The sequence below is a fragment of the Chlorocebus sabaeus genome, chromosome 13 (assembly GCF_047675955.1).
Source record: "Chlorocebus sabaeus isolate Y175 chromosome 13, mChlSab1.0.hap1, whole genome shotgun sequence".
Classification (NCBI taxonomy): Eukaryota; Metazoa; Chordata; class Mammalia; order Primates; family Cercopithecidae; genus Chlorocebus; species Chlorocebus sabaeus.
Window position 1 is genome coordinate 95,813,927 of NC_132916.1, and position 18,750 is coordinate 95,832,676.

The 18,750-nt window shown below is 35.5% G+C and overlaps 1 protein-coding gene across 1 annotated transcript in view; it reads left to right on the plus strand.

The window, feature by feature from the left end:
- Positions 1-17,939, plus strand: part of ELOVL4 (ELOVL fatty acid elongase 4) — a 32,420-nt gene extending 14,481 nt beyond the window's left edge. The window contains exons 2-6 of the mRNA XM_008006430.3: positions 6,907-7,094; positions 8,258-8,338; positions 11,504-11,675; positions 13,742-13,869; positions 16,700-17,939. Coding sequence (XP_008004621.2) covers positions 6,907-7,094; positions 8,258-8,338; positions 11,504-11,675; positions 13,742-13,869; positions 16,700-16,975 — 845 coding nt within the window. The 3' untranslated portion in view covers positions 16,976-17,939. The remainder of the gene's footprint in view (positions 1-6,906; positions 7,095-8,257; positions 8,339-11,503; positions 11,676-13,741; positions 13,870-16,699) is intronic.
- Positions 17,940-18,750: the final 811 nt, after the last annotated feature.

Here is an 18,750-nt window from a genome sequence, read left to right on the forward strand (position 1 = left end):
TTATTTCTTGCTTCTGGGCTGTTTATACATTCAGTTCTCTCAGGGTATTCAGATATTCTCATTTGCATATCTCTTGTCATTGTGCTAAGGGAACTTTTATAGGTCTTTCTAATTTTGCCCCCTGAAAAAAGACTTTTCTCCCTGTCTGCTTGGCAAATTCCTCTTCTTTGAAAAAACAGTTCAGATGTCTGTGTTTAAACCCTGCCTTCTCCCCTTTTCTGTCCTACCACTGTACATAAGAGAGCCCTCTGACATTACACTCATCACACTGCATAGCAATTGAATTCTCATATCTGTCTCTTCCTCTACTAGTTGAGCATTGAGAGGTCAGGGACCAAGTCATCTGGCCAAAATCACTTCGCTCCAAAGGAGTAGTATCTGACTTCAGAGTCTGTTCTGTCTATTCCATCATGCTATGTGATCTTAAGATAAAAATCAGATTAAGAAAAAAAACTTACTGGTGGAAGGTATTCAAGGGAAACCCCATTTCAGGTAGACCCCTCATTTTTCTTTTTTTCTTTTTTTCTTTTTTTTTTTTTTTGGAGAAGGAGTCTCTCTCTCTCTGTCACCCAGGCTGGAGTGCAGTGGCGTGATCGTAGCTCACTCCAACCTCCGCCTTCCGGGTTCAAGTGATTCTCCTGCCTCAGCCTCCCGAGTAGCTGGGATTACAGGTACACGCCACTATGCCTAGCTAATTTTTTTTTTTTTTGTATTTTTAGTAGAGACAGGGCTTTACCATGTTGGCCAGGCTGGTCTTGAATTCCTGACCTCAAGTGATCTGCCTGCCTCGGCCTCCCAAAGTGCTGGGATTACAGGCATGAGCCACTGCACCCGGCCCCCTCATTTTTTATAAAGGAATAATATGCAAATAGTAAAATTGACTCCTTTTACTGAACAGTTTTTGAATTTTGACAAACATGCATAGTTATATAATTATTATGTAGCCTTTTAATAAAGGTAAAATTGTATGATTGCTGACCACATTAAACAAATCAGTCCCATTTGGCATAAGCTTTAGAAATCAGTCTCAAAATATTTTCATTACAAACTATTTTTTAACGCTTTAAGGGTCTGCAAAGGTTAAAGTGCAAAATCATAGATTCCCAGGTCCTACCCCAGACCTACTGAATCAAAATCTTTGCGGGTAGGACTGGACACCATGATCTGAGCTCCCTCGGGTGATTCTGACAGGCAGGCAGACTTGTAGACCGCTAGAATGCAAGAGATGATGGAAATCTGGGTCAGGGAGCTGTGCTGGCAATGAACAGGATAGGGAGATAGTCATTCTCATTTTTAAAATAAAGACTTTTGCTCCTGAGCTCAATTTGCTATAATATTTGGCTTTAGGTTTGCTTAAATTTCATTCAAAACTAGGATGGGAAACCCATTACCAAAGGAGACAGCTCCTTCTATGTACAAAAGGGAAAGACCCACTGGTCAGAAATTTCCTGAATTGAGGTGAAGTTTACTTTCCTGTAACTTACCTTGGTTCTAATTCCACTCTCTGAAAATGGAGATTAAATCTGATTTCTCTTAAGTTCTCTTAGTATTTGCTGAGGCCCCTTTCTCTTTTCCAGGCTTTAGTCTTTAGTCTTTTTCCCTTATTCGGTATCATGGCTTTGAAGTATTCATGATCCAGGTCTGCCAGATGCAGCACCTAATGAAGTGTACGACTTGGCTCATTTGAGTAACTCTTGTCATTCTTTCTATTGAAGGAACTTTTGAAAGTCTCTCTTATTTTCTTTCCCTTGAAAGAACAGTCTTAAAATAAAGCATTTGTACCTATAATTCAGAAAAAAGCGATGGGAAATTTTCTCCCTTAAGATTTAAGTACATGGTGATTGAGTAGTGCCTACAACAGCTGCTAGGTTAAATGAGGCTCTTGCTTTACCTGCAGTGGCAAGTCTCTTGACCTCTCTGAATCTCATTTTTAAGATAAAGGGATCATTTCTAAATCTAAAATTTTATGATTCTTGTTTAGATAAAGGTTTACCTGACAACATGAAAGACTTAAAATTGTTAATAAATAGGCTCAAAATAAGAGCAAATTTACTAACACATGAAGGTACAAACATGTTAATAAGCATATTTATAGTATAAAACATGAAAGTAATTTGATAAAACAAGTTGACAAGAGTCCATTTATATTTGTATCATTTTTGTTTCCCCCTCCATCCCACCAAAACTTTCTAAAGAAAAACTCCCAAGAATACTACATAAAACGTATTTGGATCTTTGTACTATTTGGCGACAGGGTGTCACTTCAGTGGTGGTAACAGAGGTAGGATTTTAGTAGATGTTTTTCAGTCTTTTTTCCTAATGAATTCATGATGTGGAATCCCACTGATAACTGTGTAGGATTAGGATGTTGACAACATAATAGAAATATATCTCCTGTCACTCTAATATGTATAATCTACATTTGGATTCAGTACATAGCCCAAATGAATTAGAAGTTTTAATTTAGCTGTAAAATACTAATATATATATGTAAACGTTCGAGTTAATGAAAATATGGATAATTTACTTTAATATTTTTAAAGTTTACATAAAATACATGAAGCATTAGTATTCATGATTTTCCTTTACTGTTTTAGTCTCCCAACATTTTTTTGGTTCAAAACGTAGGTGGAACTGTTAGTAATGGTGAATTTTCATATCATTGTATGGTACTATTGTGACACAGCCCTTTTTAGTGGAAAAGGAAATATATGAAAGAAATATAGAATATTTGCATCTTATCAGAAGCACTAAAGGAAATATTAATGCAAATACATGCAGAAAGACAAACATAACTTGTATGGTATTATAACATGTAAAGACGTGGAGGAATTTCATCCAAATATTATCAAAAGGTTGGGAATTGTTATGCTGTGGGTTAGGGATTGACAGTTACTACAGCTTCCATGATCATCCTGGGAGGCTGAATTTTTGAAAGCTCTCTGACCCTTCTGAACGAAGGACTAATCTGAAAAGGGTGTGGTGTAAAATGTGGCCTTTTATAGGCTGAAAACAGGGATTTGTTAAGTGGTTGTTGAATGAATGCCTGCCTTGCATTGTTGGGCAAAGAAGTGAGGGCATTGCTTTTTTCCCCTGGAGTAAGGAATGAAGTAAAAGGTCATTGAACTTTATAGAGCACACATATTCACTAAATACTGGGTTGATGAGTTGTTGACTTGAGGATAAAGTTATTAGGCCAACATAGAGGAGGATCTGGGAAAAGCTGTAGGAAGGGTTTTTGGACACTGAGAAAACCTTGAATGTCAACAAATGTACTGTTGGATTTGGCAGAAAAGATAGAGAATAGAGGAATAATGTGAAAACATTATCTGCTCTTTATTTATTCATCAAATATATTTTTAGATACCTTGATAGGCCTTGCAGTACAAGAATGAAAGACCCAACCCCTCTTTTCAGGGAGAAAACAGTTTAAAAGAAGGTCACTGGACAGTGTAATGAATGCTGTAATGGAATAGTAACATGTGCAGGTGCTCTGGCCATGCAAAATGCGTCCTGTGACCAGTTAAAATTTTCTTGATCCGGTTTTCCTCACTGTTAGTCTATTCTTCTTCCTAATAATTATTTTTAAAAGTAACAATTTTCAGAAGTTAAAAGAAACCTAAATGATCATCTAGTTTGTTACTGCTCAAAAGGGGATGGTCCATGGAATAATGGCATAGCATCAGTTAGAGCTTCCTGGAAAATGCAGTCTTCTTAGAAATGGGCTGCATGGACCGGGCATGGTGGCTCATGACTGTAATCCTAACACTTTGGGAGGCCAAGATAGATGGATTGCTTGAGTTTAGGAGTTTGAGACCAGCCTCGGCAACATGGCGAAATCCTGTCTCTACAAAAAATACAAAAATTGGTAGGATGTGTTGGTGTGTGCCTGTAGTACCAGCTATTTGGGAGTCTGAGGTGGGAGGATGGCTTGAGCTCAGGAGGCCGAGCCTGCAGTGGACAGAGATCATGCTACTTCAGCCTAGGCAGCAGAACGAGACTCTGTCTCAGAAAAGAAAAAAGAAAAGAAAAGAAATGGGCTGCATGTCAGACCCATTTTTACCATGCCCACCCACCCCCCAACCTGGTGATTCATTTTCTCACTGAAACTGGAGAAACACTAATCTAGTTCACCTACTTTCCCTCCAGTTTTATAGATGGAGGAAATGAAGACAGACTGTGCACCTAAGGTGCTGTGCACAGTAGCACAGCCAGTGTTAGAACTCTGCCAGTCAGCTGGCCATGGTGGCTTCTTACTAGTGCCTGTTTCCTTCTCTCTTTTGGAAATTCTCTGTTGAATGAGAGAACAATACAGTGCACTACACTATATATAAAAAAGAATGAGCATTTTTATTTACTCTTAATTTGTGGCACCAGCAACTCAGGAGGCTGAGGCAGGTGGATCACTTGAGTCCTGGAGGTGAAGGCTGCATTGAGCCATGTTTGCACCACTGCCCTCTAGCCTGACAATAGAATGAGATGCCATCTCTTAAAAATAAATAAATAAATAAATAAATAAATAAATAAATAAATAAATAAATAGAATCCAGTCTACTTACTGGTAGGGTCTTGTGTGCTTTCTCTGATTCCTCTGTTATTTCCTGTTTCTATTCTTCTATTGGCCTCTATTAGTGTTTCATATTGTAAGATCTTCAGCTTCTCACTAATGTCTCTTTCTCTCTCTCCTGTGGTAGTCTTCTCTTTAAATTTCTCTGTTGAATGAGAATGATACAGATACAGCATACTACACTACACATCAAAAAGAATGAGCACTTTTATTTACTCTTAATTTCTGGCAGAGTTTTGGACCTATTTATTTAATTTTTTTTTTTTTGTACCCGCCACTCAGAACTTTCTTTGAAGTCGATAGGAATTCTGTATGTGATAAGGGCGAAAGATAATCTGTGATGTTAGAAATTAAAATCTCCTCACAAATTTATCTTCCTTTGTTACGTGGAGTATGGCATTAATCAGAGTACTTTTACTCTTTGTATAAGTCTCATAGGAAAAACAACACCTGCCCTACAGTTTGTGGAAAAGAACAGGATACCACAGCAACTTCTTCTCTGTGACCTAGAACAGAGAGTTTGTCTCAATGTGTCTTCTATAATATAGGGGGTTTGTCTAAATCTTTTTTTTCTATAATACAGAAAAAGAAATGCCTAAGTAGATGCACACCTCGTGTTTTATGGGGGACCTTTAGCATAGAAAGATACGGTCATAGGATGATAATTAACGTAAAATGATAAAATGCCATTAAGAAAAGTGAACAGTCATTGATAAGTCCTTAGTGGCACAATGCCTTTTTAACAAAAGTCAGCCGGGCCATCTTTTAAGTCATTTCCTCCTTATGAGAGGTTTACTGTCTCTCCTATGGTTCAAATATATTGGTTTATTGTTAACTCTGAAATGTGTTTGATTTGAGTGATATAGCTATAATGTCTATGAATAATAGACCTCCCTTTAAAACTATGAAATAAAATCAGTTTTTCTGTTTTCCTGGTTCCCATATGTGTTTTTCTTTCAAGTCATTATCACCTTTTTTTTTTCCCATATCACAGGTCATCAAGCAATAGCTCACCTTTTTAACAACTCTAATTTCATTAAAACCATAGTAGTTGTGTCATTTCCTGACTTTGCAAATTATTTGATTAAATATTGTGTTTTATGTCTTGTATCTTATTGTTTATTGACTGTATATATTTTATATCTTGTATCTTATTGTTTATTGACAGTATATAGGCACAGATTAATTTTTTTAAGTAAGATATTTTAATACCTAGTTCACTAATCCGGAAGCATTTTGCATATACAGCTTTTAGTAAAAGTGACAGTCTAAATAGGGAGTTATTATAATCAACAATTAAGTTAAATTCATTTAGTTTGGTTCTAAGAACTTGAATTTTCTTTTACTACTTTAAAAATACATTATTTCCTCAAAATAGGACGTAAAAATGTTTTGCATTGCCAAGAATAAACTAGAAATTAGATTTGCAACCTATAACTGTTGTTTACCTTTTAGAAATATAAAAATTAACATTAACATATTTTTATAATGTGTTAAAAGATTTTTGTTAATCTCATCCATATTTCATTGTCATTCTTGTTTGAGAAATGTTTTACTTGTGGCAACATTCCATTATAAAATTGATTTATGGTTGCATATTTGAATATGCTGGACAATCAGTTCCTTTTAAGTAAAATAATGTGTTGCATTATATATAGTTCCACATATGTTAGTTATGTGACTTACAGCTCTAGAGAAAAACATTCAAGTTAGTTATTCATGGGAATAAAATAGGTGCATGCTCTCAATGAAAAAGAAAAATGTCTTGAACATGGTGACTATTTAAATACATTATAGAATTGTAGTGAACTCTAACTTAATCTCTCAGTGCCCCTGTACTCTTGTCTTCAGTGTCTCTAGATATCAGCAAACGGCTACCATCACCCTGTACCTCTCCAGTTAAATTCTTGCCTGCTTTAGGAGTGGACACACAGAGCAGCCTCCAGGCTGCCCTGAGAAATTTCACATGTATAATATGGAAGACAAATGTTTCCTTAAGCTATTTACTTTCTGTGTATGAAGTTTTTCATTAACTTTTCATCCCAAGATAATCACCTCTGTTTTTAGTGAGCTTTATTTCTTGTTTTTGTTCTCTAGGGTCTCTGTAAAACATAATGTGTGACAACATAAGTAATGAAGCATAATTTTCAAAGGCCACTTGCAGGATTCTGTATTGTTTCTTTGGTTTTTATACCATGTATTTTTTTTATTGGGACTCAAAGGACAGTGATCCATATTTGGTCAAATTCGGAAATTAAGTTGAAACATCTTGATTCCTAGAAAGTGCGTTTTATAAAACATTTATTGATTAATTTTGGGGTATTTTGTTTTCTCTATAGATAAGCGTGTGGAAAATTGGCCTCTGATGCAGTCTCCTTGGCCTACGCTAAGTATAAGCACTCTTTATCTCCTGTTTGTGTGGCTGGGTCCGAAATGGATGAAGGACCGAGAACCTTTTCAGATGCGTCTAGTGCTCATTATCTATAATTTTGGGATGGTTTTGCTTAACTTTTTTATCTTCAGAGAGGTATGTTTTTAAGATCACTTTAATAATTTTCCAAGGTTATTGGAAATTTAAAAATGAGAATGTATAAAACCATCGTTGTAATATTGTACCCAGACATAACTGTTAGCTACTCTAAAAGTACATTTTTGACATTTTTCACTTTTGAATAACAAAAAAATTAAACATGAAGTATAGGACAGTTGTTTAAAATGGAAGTTTGAATAAGACCAACTGGATTCTAAAAGAACCCTTATTAGTGGTTCTGGCATTGAAAGTTATTTAACTTTTCTTAGCCTCGTTTTCCCCACCTAAAAACCTGCCATCTCGGGTTATTATCAGATTTAAGTAAGATAATTTTTGCATAATGTTTGGCATGTATTAAGCACTCAGTAAACAGTAGCAGCTATTTATTTATAATTCTTATTCAGTAGTTTCCGGTTTGGTAACTGATCAAAATATGCCAATTTCAAGTAAATCCCATTATGTAATGTCGTATTTGGGGCTGGAATTAAAATGAATTAAAATGAACTACCATATAACCGTTGTTACTAAGCATTATATACTTTCCTGGGCACAAGCAAATTCTCTGTGACATTTTCAAAGGAAATCCTAAAGGCTAGATTGACAGAGCCATTTTTTAAATTGCGTAAGTATAAAGAATTTGTTCCCTAAGAGACTCATTAAAATTCTGTGTGATCCCAGAGAACTGGCTAGTAATGCTGGAAAATAACCAATAACTCTTCTTAGAAAAACAAATATTTCTCTAATTGAAAACTTAGCCTCAAGGCTCAACTTCATAAACACTTTAATTTATTTGGATATCTGTACCTAATTTGTTATATGCAAACCACTCTGCATCAAACATAGAAACCAATTAAGCTAGAACAACTTTAAAATCTGAGTCCTAGCAATAAAAATTTCTCTTAATGCTGTGAAGTATTTAATAGAGTCAATATTCAGTATAAAAGTTACATGTGATTTTTAACTTATATTTTAATTATAGAACAAATTAATGCACAGTAACCTCTAGCAATTGGAATGCATAAAATTTTTTAATGCATTTGAGATTTTTAAAGAAAATATTGCTTTTAAAATAATTTGAAAGGCTACATTTTGTATATAATTGTATTTTTAATGCTGTATTTACTAAAACTTTACTACAAATATTACTACTCTTTTTCCAGTTATTCATGGGATCATATAATGCGGGATATAGCTATATTTGCCAGAGTGTGGATTATTCTAATAATGTTAATGAAGTCAGGGTAAGTACATTAAAAATACTCTTAATCAGTAAAAGTGGTTTGATTTTTATAGGCCCCAATCTGTGAAAATGTAGAATGTACTTTTTTAAAGACAAGTTCTTTAACATTCATTTAGAGACAGGTTCTTGCTCTGTCCCCTAGACTAAAGTGCAGTGGTATGATCATAGCTCTCTGCAGCCTCAAACTCCTGGGCTCAATTGATCCTTCTGCTTCAGCCTCCCAAGTAGCTGGGACTACGGGTGTGCACCACCATGCCTAGCTTTTTTTTTTACTTTTTATAGAGACAGGGTCTTGCTATGTTGCCCAGGCTGGTCTTGAACTCCTAACCGCAAGGGATCCTCTTGCCTCAGCCTCCCAAAGTGCTGAGATTACAGGTGTGAGCCAGCACACCTCGCAAAAAGTACTTTAATATGATAATGAAATTATACTAGATTGTTATGAGTCAATAAAACTATGCTTTTTTTAAAAGTACTTAATTTAAAATTTTTTTTTGTATCTGAAGAATGTTTTTTATTTTGCGGCATGAGCAAATATGCATTGGATTACTAAAATGCAGTATTTGTTAAAGCAAAGAAGTCTCATGTTTCTTTTAAAGATATTTTAGATTTTTGTTTGTTTGTTTTTGGTCAAGAATAGAAACTCTTAGAGTCCTAGTTATGTATTAAGAAAGTGAGGAAAAGTAAATGTTTTGTGAAGTGTGGAATGTTTAGGAAATTAAGCATAGAACAATTTGTATAGGCATAAACTCAGTTTATTATTATATTTGCAGAAAAATAAACCACTAGTAAAAAGATGTTATATTTTGTTTTCCATTCACTTACATGAGTAAAATTAACATTAAGCGAAAGAAACAACAGATTACCTTATTCTATTAAGTATTTATTGAGCTCTTCTTATATACTGTGGTTCATACTAGAAATTACACATAAAACATAACATGTTTTATGTTACCTATAGTATATGTAGTAATAATATCCAGTGACTTCCCTTGAGAAAAACAGTTTCCTGCCATGGGGAGTGGACACTATATAAATACCAGTATTCATCAAGACTGGAGACCAAATTGCTTTAATGTACTTAACCATGTTATGTACATATCTTCATTTCCCTATTAGAAGACTTATGGACTGATGAAAAGTCACCGGTTTGGTTGTCATGTTGGTTTTATTTATTCATTAAATAATGGATTGAGCATCTACTATTTGTTGGTACTGTGAGGGGCACTGGGGACGAGCTGAAAAGCCCTGCCTTTGTGGGGCTGGCATTCTAGTGAGGGTGACGAGGCAGGCAGCAGCCCTGTAAACAAATGACTAAGGAGGACATAAAACCTGGATGTGACTGAGAGAAAATGAGAGAGGCTCCTCTCCAGATGTATTGACTATGAAAAATTATCTTCTGATAACTGTTGCCAAAGAATCTCTTCAGTTGGAGAGCTGACTTCTTGCTTGCTGTGGGGAAGGGAACAGGGAGAAGTGTTTGACTGACTGACTTCTGGGAGTAGGCATAGAAAAACCCTTAGATGGGGCAACATATTACTATTTTTAGGATAAAGGTTAAAAATACCACTCTCGCTTACAGATGTAAACTTTCAAGTCTTTAAAAAATGAGCTATTATGAGAACTATAATCTAGGAGGATAAAGAACCTGAGATTTGCAACAGATTTCATTTGGAATCTTGCTCGTGCTCTCTTCTTCTCTCTAATCTGGGATGCAATAGAGTGAATATTTTATGGAGAGACTCATTTTTGTATTTGTTGTTATGTAGCCAAGAAGTATCACTTTTGGTGTAGCTTATTTAAAGATACCTAGTGCAGTTTGCAAACTAAAGAGACTTATTATTTGTTATTATTTTATGTGAATTGTGGCAAATGTGGAGGTCCAGATGGAGGAAAAATAAGTTATTATATCTTTCCTTTTAGTTACAGGTTACTATGCCAAAATGGTGATAGTTACTTTATTTTAAAGAACTAATATAATAGTGAATATTAACTGTCGTGTTGCTGGGAGTAGTTAGCTATTTCAAGCTTATTTTCCACCAATTCATATCATTTTTAACGATATTTTTCAAGTAAATCCCGTACATAATTCTCAGTTTGTAAATACTTCGTTTCTTATATGCTTTCTGTTTCTTCTTTCCCCATATTTCGAAATTATAATTTTGTTTTTCAAATGCAGAAACCAAAACAAACAAAAATCTCATGACATATACCGGGTTCAGGTATAAAATACAAAGGGATCCTTCAACTCTAAAACACCTAAGCCTGTCTGTGAATGAATCTGACAGGGCCCTAACACACAAAAGCTTATACATAGATTTTAGTTATGTACTGCCTTATTTGTACATAGGATGCTTATCATAGAAAATACTTGACATAAAAAATTAAGTTTTGGTTTCTGTTGTAGTAGGCTTCTTGTAAAACATTTTAAAACATACAGAGGTCACCTCTCACTGGATCCTTAATCTCAGCATGTAATGTAATCTTTCTGCACCATCTGGTGACTTAATTAGAGCCCAGGAAAAGAAAAGACTTATTCATGTAAGCAGGATTATATTTATGACCTGGGAAATATTTGTTTGTTCATTCCCATTTATTATTTTAAAGATTTTAATACCTAATACAAACTGCTGTGATTGGATATTTATGTTGTTGCACATGTTGGTGCGGTGAGGGGGTGGGGCGCGCGGGCAGGAGGAGGTGAGGGGAGAGGGTGGGCAGACAGGCAGACACTTGCAGAGACCAATTGCTACATGAACTTACTTGCACGTTTTTCTGAGGTATAATGTAGGCTGAGCATGAACAACTAAACTCATTTTACAAAGTCAACATCTCAGTTCCTCTACCAAGTTGAAAAGCATGGCAGTCTGAATGTACTTCCAGCTCTGTATTCAGCAGTTTGATACTATGTGACATCTACCTATGGAACAGACAGAAAATGTTCTCTAACTTATTAGCACTGTATAGACAGAGCTTTGGACTCTTTATTTTCTATTTTTTCCCCATGGAGAGATGCTTAGGTTTTTCAAAACTACTTAGGCATAAATGATTCCATGCCTTGTACATTTTGTGCAATATATAAATATTTATTTTGAACTTACTTACAATGAGTATAAATCCGTACAATAGTGTCATTTTGGTGTTTATAACACGCTTTCCCTTTTTACAGATAGCTGCTGCTCTGTGGTGGTACTTTGTTTCTAAAGGAGTTGAGTATTTGGACACAGTGTTTTTTATTCTGAGAAAGAAAAACAACCAAGTTTCTTTCCTTCATGTGTATCATCACTGTACGATGTTTACCTTGTGGTGGATTGGAATTAAGTGGGTTGCAGGAGGACAAGGTGAGCATTTTCAGGAATATACTGCTTGCGTTTAATTGCATCTATGTGTTCAGTGGAAAGCAATGAGAACCTAGGACTTTGACTTGATCTACCATTTAACTTGCTTTCGTGGTTAATCATTTCCATGTTTATTTCTTTTTGTTTTTTCTTTTCTTTTTTTTGAGATGGAGTCTCACTCTGTCTCCAGGCTGGAGTGCCGTGGCGTGATCTCAGCTCACTGCAGCCTCCGCCTCCTGGGTTCCAGCGATTCTCCTGCCTCAGCCTCCTGAGTAACTGGGGCTACAGGCACACACCACCACGCCTAGCTAATTTTTTATATTTTTAGTAGAGACGGGGTTTCACCATGTTGGTCAGGATGGTCTCGATCTCTTGACCTTGTGATCCGCCTGCCTCTGCCTCCCATAGTGCTGGGATTACAGGCATGAGCCACCGCACCCAGCCATCATTTCATTTTTAAAAAATTTGAGGCAAGTATAACTTTAGCTTTTTATCTGTGACTACTTTAATACCTAAAGATTTGCCACAGAGATAAGCATAAACCAAGATTAAGGTAGAAAACAATATTTTGATGGGGAATGGGACTAGAGACACAACCCCTCAAATCTGAAGATTTCCATCTTGGCCCATAGCTCACTCCTGCTCTAATACAGATTGAACATCCCTAATCCAAACATCTGAAATCCAAATGCTCCAAAATTCAAAACTTTTTGAGCACCAGCATGACACTACAAGTGGAAATTACACACCTGGCCTCATGTGATGGGTCACAGTCAAAACACAAGTGCACAACACACTTTATTCAGTATACCTGAGGGAAAAAAAGACCCTCTTAGCCTTTTTCTGTGTACAGAATAATATTGATGCCAAACAACCGCAGACAGTGTCCACATGGGTGGCTAAGATAGTGACATCTTTGCTTTCTGATGTTCAGAGTACACAAACCTTGTTTCACCCATAAAATTACTTTAAAATTTTATAAAATTACCTTCAGGATACATGTATAAGGTGTATGTGAAGTTTTGGATTTAGACCTGAGTCCTATCCCCAGGACACCTCATTATGTTTATGCACATATTCCAAAGTTTAAAAAAATCTGAAATCAGAAACACATCTGGTCCTGAGCATTTTGGATATGGGATACTCAGCCTGTATAGGCCTGGTTGGTTCTTATTCAAAGGAAATTTTATATAGCCTTGTTAATGTTAAAGAGGATCTAAATTCATAGTTTGGCCAAGATCTGCCTCCTATCTTTTCAGATGCCTGTAGATTAAGGATGATTCACTTTGTTGAGATTGATGCAGATGATTCCTCTGAGGAGGATCCAGGGTACAAGTCATTATAGTATAGTTCACCTTCCTGCTTTCATTATCATATTATGATAATTGGCAGCTTAGAAATTAATACATATATTATTGGGGCCCACCTTAAAACAATACAGTTAAAGGCAACCTCTGTAATTTTAAAAGAAAATTAGTAAATCTGAACTGAACCCTTAGATCACTTTATGACAAAATTAATTTATTATTACATCTATACCTTGATTTAATTAATATTCTGAAGAGAAAGAATGTCATTGATTTAGACTGACTGGAATATCTCTGTAGATTTATCTATATTAAATGAATTATTCAATATGTGTAGTGCTGTTATATTTTAAACTATTTGGAAACCTAAGAAATAAGTGCTTGTTTTGTTATAGATATGTATATTGGCACATCTAAAGGCAAGACTAGTAGAATTAAAAGTCACATAGGCAACAGTTCTACATTTGGGCCTATTTAAGCTCACTGGAGTACCCCATTTGAAAACCTACCACTTTGAAAGTCCTTTGCATTTGAACATACATTTTTATTTATAGGGTAAAACCTCAAATCTAAACTTTAAAAATATCTAGCTTAATCTGAAGGGAAAACTTTTTTATTAGTACTACTTTATATTTTTCATTCCTAATCTGTACTCAATATTAAATATTAAAAAATAATGTGTATTCATTTATTGTATATCTCAGTGGCTTACTGCTTAATAAAATTTTCTGTATCTGGTAATTACCTGTTGTTTTTCTAAAGCATTTTTTGGAGCGCAGATGAATTCCTTTATCCATGTGATTATGTACTCATACTATGGGTTAGCTGCATTTGGCCCATGGATTCAGAAATACCTTTGGTGGAAACGATACCTGACTATGTTGCAACTGGTGAGTTAAATGCTTCCAAAGTTTCTTCTGGGAAAACACTGAAATTGTTTAAATTTGATTAATTTTAAAGTGCAATGTCATTTTAGACAATTTTCTATTATGAAATTAACTTTATCCTCTAGTTATATTGCAGTTAGGCCCACTTGACTCCAGCCGACTTATTCATAGACTCATTGGTCACGGCAAGTCTTTGTTTTTATAATACCCTTAAAAGACTAGACATAGCACTTCTCTAAGGAAAACATTCTCTAAACATATTTGTGGAAAGGATGATTAAAGATCTAAGCATGCTACAAAGTACGTAGATTTATGTCTGAATAGAAAAATAATCTGTAGTTTTCCCCTCAGGTGATTTTCTTAACTTAAAATTTTATTATCTCTCTTCTTGTTGTCCTCGCTTAAAAATTTTGTTTTTTATTTCATTTTTCAGTCTTTAACATATCTCATATATTTAGACTATACAGCTGAAAAGAAAGCACATAGCCAAGGAAGGGGTGGGGCAAAGGAAGGGAATAGGGACAAGAGAACTCCTTGTAATTCTCTAAAACACTGTCCTTAAGAGAGCAGAGACAGATATTTTCTTTTTTTTTTTTTTTTTTTTGAGACGGAGTCTCGCTCTGTCGCCCAGGCTGGAGTGCAGTGGCGCAATCTCGGCTCACTGCAAGCTCCGCCTCCCAGGTTTACGCCATTCTCCTGCCTCAGCCTCCCGAGTAGCTGGGAGTACAGGCGCCCGCCACCTCGCCCGGCTAGTTTTTTGTATTTTTTAGTAGAGACGGGGTTTCACCGGGTTAGCCAGGATGGTCTCGATCTCCTGACGTCGTGATCCACCCGTCTCGGCCTCCCAAAGTGCTGGGATTACAGGCTTGAGCCACCGCGCCCGGAGACAGATATTTTCAAATGGTAGTCTTCAGTCCAGTTTTCAGCACATCCCCCTAGTAAGACTGCTTGTGGCAATCTGAGTGTGTGCATTAGTGTATCTTTCAGATGCTAGACATTGGCCTGTAATCAAACTGGAAATTCAAAGCCAACTTGGTAACTATTTTTCAAGCTTTAGAATTTATTATAATTTGCTTTAATCATAGCATGTGCACAATTTTATCAGTGGAATCGCATTTGGAAATATTATTCATCTCTGCTTTAAGTTGCTAAACAGCCGGCTAACCAAACAGGAAGCACAACTTTTGGGAAATGCTGGGTGTGAAGGATTCATTTGTAACCAAAGTGGCACAGGAAGCTGCCTCCAGTGTTTGTGTAAAAGCTGTTAACACAGTTTGTGTAATTCATTTCTCTCAGTAAGTAGTAAATGGACCCAGGAAAATGAAGAGGTGATCAAAATCGTGTGAATTAGTCCTATCTGTTTTGTTGGAGCCTACACCTGCCTCTCCTTGAGTGACGCCATACCCAATCACACCCTTATACACACCCTTTTGGGTGATGCAGCTTCTGAAAACCATTGTGAAACCAAAAGTTCTTCAAATTTAAATATTTGCCAAGGAAAATTGTAAAAGTTGTTTAATATGGTATAAATTTTTAGCTTACATGGCATACATTATTTTAATAATATTTAAAATGATACTGATTGTTGTAATCAACAGTTAATATTTTAAGGACAATGCGGTCCTGAAAAGAGAACCACAACTGTCCATTTCAAACAGGATGTTGAATTTGTATTTCCAAGCCAGAAGTCCTCACAACAGTTAGTCATATAAGTTAATTGTATAAAAAATTAACCCTTGTTAACATTATGTCTTGACCCATTCATTTATTGATACATCAGAATCTATTTCATTTTAATCATCTGACTTTTGGCTTTTTTCCTTTAAAAAATTTTTAAAGTTGAAAGTGATTCTTTTTGTATTTATTCTGAAATATCTACTAAATTTTATCCAAATATTGCTTTTATCTTTTAATTTTTTTTGGTGGGGGTGGGGGGACAGTTTTTTGCTCTTACTGCCCAAGCTGGAGTGCAATGGTGCAATCTGGGCTCACTGCAGCTTCTGCCTCCCGGGTTCAAGCGATTCTCCTGCTTCAGCCTCCCGAGTAACTGGGATTACAGGCATAGACCACCACGCCTGGCTAATTTTTTATATTTTAGTAGAAACAGGGTTTTACCATGTTGGCCAGGCTGGTCTTGAACTCCTGACCTCAGTTGATCCACCTGCCTCGGCCTCCCAAAGTGCCAGGATTACAGGCGTAAGTCATCACATCCGGCCATCAAAATATTAGTTTTTGAAATATAGTGTTCATTCAAATAAAAATTTACCTGCCTACTATCTGTAAGAAATAAATGAGCTATTTTGGTATTTGATGGAAACCAATCTAAAATGTGGGAGGAAAACAAAATTGAAGAGCCTACAATACTATTATTTTACTCTCCTAGGCCATTGATTCCCTTTCATCAGATAACATTATTCAACACATGTTCCTTGATCCTGGTGCTGTACTGAGGACTCAAGAATCACTGATGGGCAAGACAAAGCCCTGCCTTCTGGAGTCATATTCTGGTGGAAAGATAGGCAATAAAGAAATAACAAATACAAAAGACAATTTCAAATAGTTATAATTCTCCTTTAAAAAAATGCAAAAAGCTCTTTGGTTAATGGGATTGGGAGGGCCAATTGAAATTGAAGTCTTGTCAGAAAGGCCTTACTGAGGAGATGGCATTTGAGCTGTGAATGAGAAAGAGCTAGCCATGGGAGCCAGAAAACAATAAATTTTGCACAGTGTGGCAAAATTTGGGCCTGTGATAGCTATGTAGAAGATGCTGATGTTGTTCAAAGTTGTTTACAATTCAGATTAAATGTTTTGTGCTGTCATTTCTGTTTTTCAGGTTCAGTTCCATGTGACCATTGGGCACACAGCACTGTCTCTTTACACTGACTGCCCCTTCCCCAAATGGATGCACTGGGCTCTAATTGCCTACGCAATCAGCTTCATATTTCTCTTTCTTAACTTCTACATTCGGACATACAAAGAGCCTAAGAAACCAAAAACTGGAAAAACAGCCATGAATGGTATTTCAGCAAATGGTGTGAGCAAATCAGAAAAACAACTCATGATAGAAAATGGAAAAAAGCAGAAAAATGGAAAAGCAAAAGGAGATTAAATTGAACTGGGCCTTAACTGTTGTTGACAGTGAGGAAAAACTCCCATATCATATAAAATTTCAGGGAAAACAGAAGCAAAGGAGAGCTTGGGGGTGGGGAGAAAAGACAAATGTGCTCTATGTCCTAGTAACTCTTAGACCGAGTAAAGTGTTAATACCATACCCAGATGTTTTATTTATGAAGTTTTTATTTTAAACATTTTTTTTTTAAATTAGCCTTGATATTCTGCAGACCAAAGCAATCATTATGTGACTTTGGAGATTCTCCCCCTGTTCACATCATCCAGTTGTCTACAGGATGAGATTTTGCATGTGTATCTTACAGTCATTCATTCTTCGGTCTGAATTTTAGACGATCACAGAAACAGTCTTTATGAATTATTTTGACAAATTACTAATTATCTACTGACTGAAATCAGTGGTGTTACGTTTTCTTGTCCAAAGCTGGAAATGTGTATACATTTAAACTTGCACATTTGAATTCATTTGCTGACCAGAATGGTCAAATCTCTCCACCTCTAGTCAGACTATACTTTTGGTTGTAATTAAATTTTTAAAATCTGATCTCTGTAGAATCTTAGAGGCTTGATGATGATGGTGTTGGTGAAAATAAGAAAGAATTGCAGTAAAGTCTTGTCTGGTGACTCAGAGATCACCATGACTCGCACAAATCACTGTGGGGAAACAATTTTTTGTGATGAAAAGGCAGCATTTGAATACTCCTGTTACTAGCTGAAATATATAAAAATTAAAATTATTGTCTGTTTGAAACATGAAACAACTCGTGTTTATTAGTAACATCATAAGATAGTTACATTTATGTGCTGTTAGAATATGTTGATTTTTATCAGGCTTTCCTTGTTTTGATTTATGGCTGTTACTGATTTTTCATATGTGGAAATATACCTACCTCTTCTGTTGGAAAGAACATTTAAAATTAAATAAATTTTAATTAAAAAATCAAGGAGTCTTCTAATGTAAATTTTAATATTAACTTTCAAATCCACTAGTGTTGTTTTTTGCTTTTATGACAAATAGCATACACGAAACATTTCTGTGAAACTGTTCTTCTCTTTCAATGTGTTTAATTTTGGAGTAACATTTTCTTTGTGACTAAGTTGCAAGATCTTATTTATTAACTAGGTATGAAGTATAAACCCATTTTGGTGCAATATTCTTGACTCCTTGGTGCTAAAGATTGTTAAATTCAGTGCTTAATGTTACAAGGTGTTGTTAAAACACAAAATGAATAAAAGTGAGAGTAGTCAGAACTATGACATTCAATTTGCTATTTACAGATGAAGTATTTCATGTAATATAAGTGAACAACTGGAAATAAAATAGGAAAGAATTTGTACCATGTCTTACTACATAGGTTAATTTTTTAAGGGATGTTGCAAAGGGATTACTAGAGAAAGACAAAATGTGACCAAAAAAAGCATGAATATCTCTAAGTATCAACAACATGTCAAAGCTGCATGTGAAGGATGTATGCTGTTTGTACAAATTATTTCAGAATATTTTGTAAGCTATAACATATTTATTGTGCATTAAAATTAAACACTTTTTCCCCAAAGGCATGCAGTCATGAGAATTACAGAAAATTTGCAACATATAAAGTAGTTTGATCTAAGAGGATTCAACACCTTTGTTTTGTTGCTCAGTGTGTAATGACTAGAGATTTGTAAATCTTTGTGAACATTCTGTGCTGGTTCCCAAGAAACTATTCATTCCCTGCTACCTGATTTCAGCACAATAAATATACTTCTGCTGTG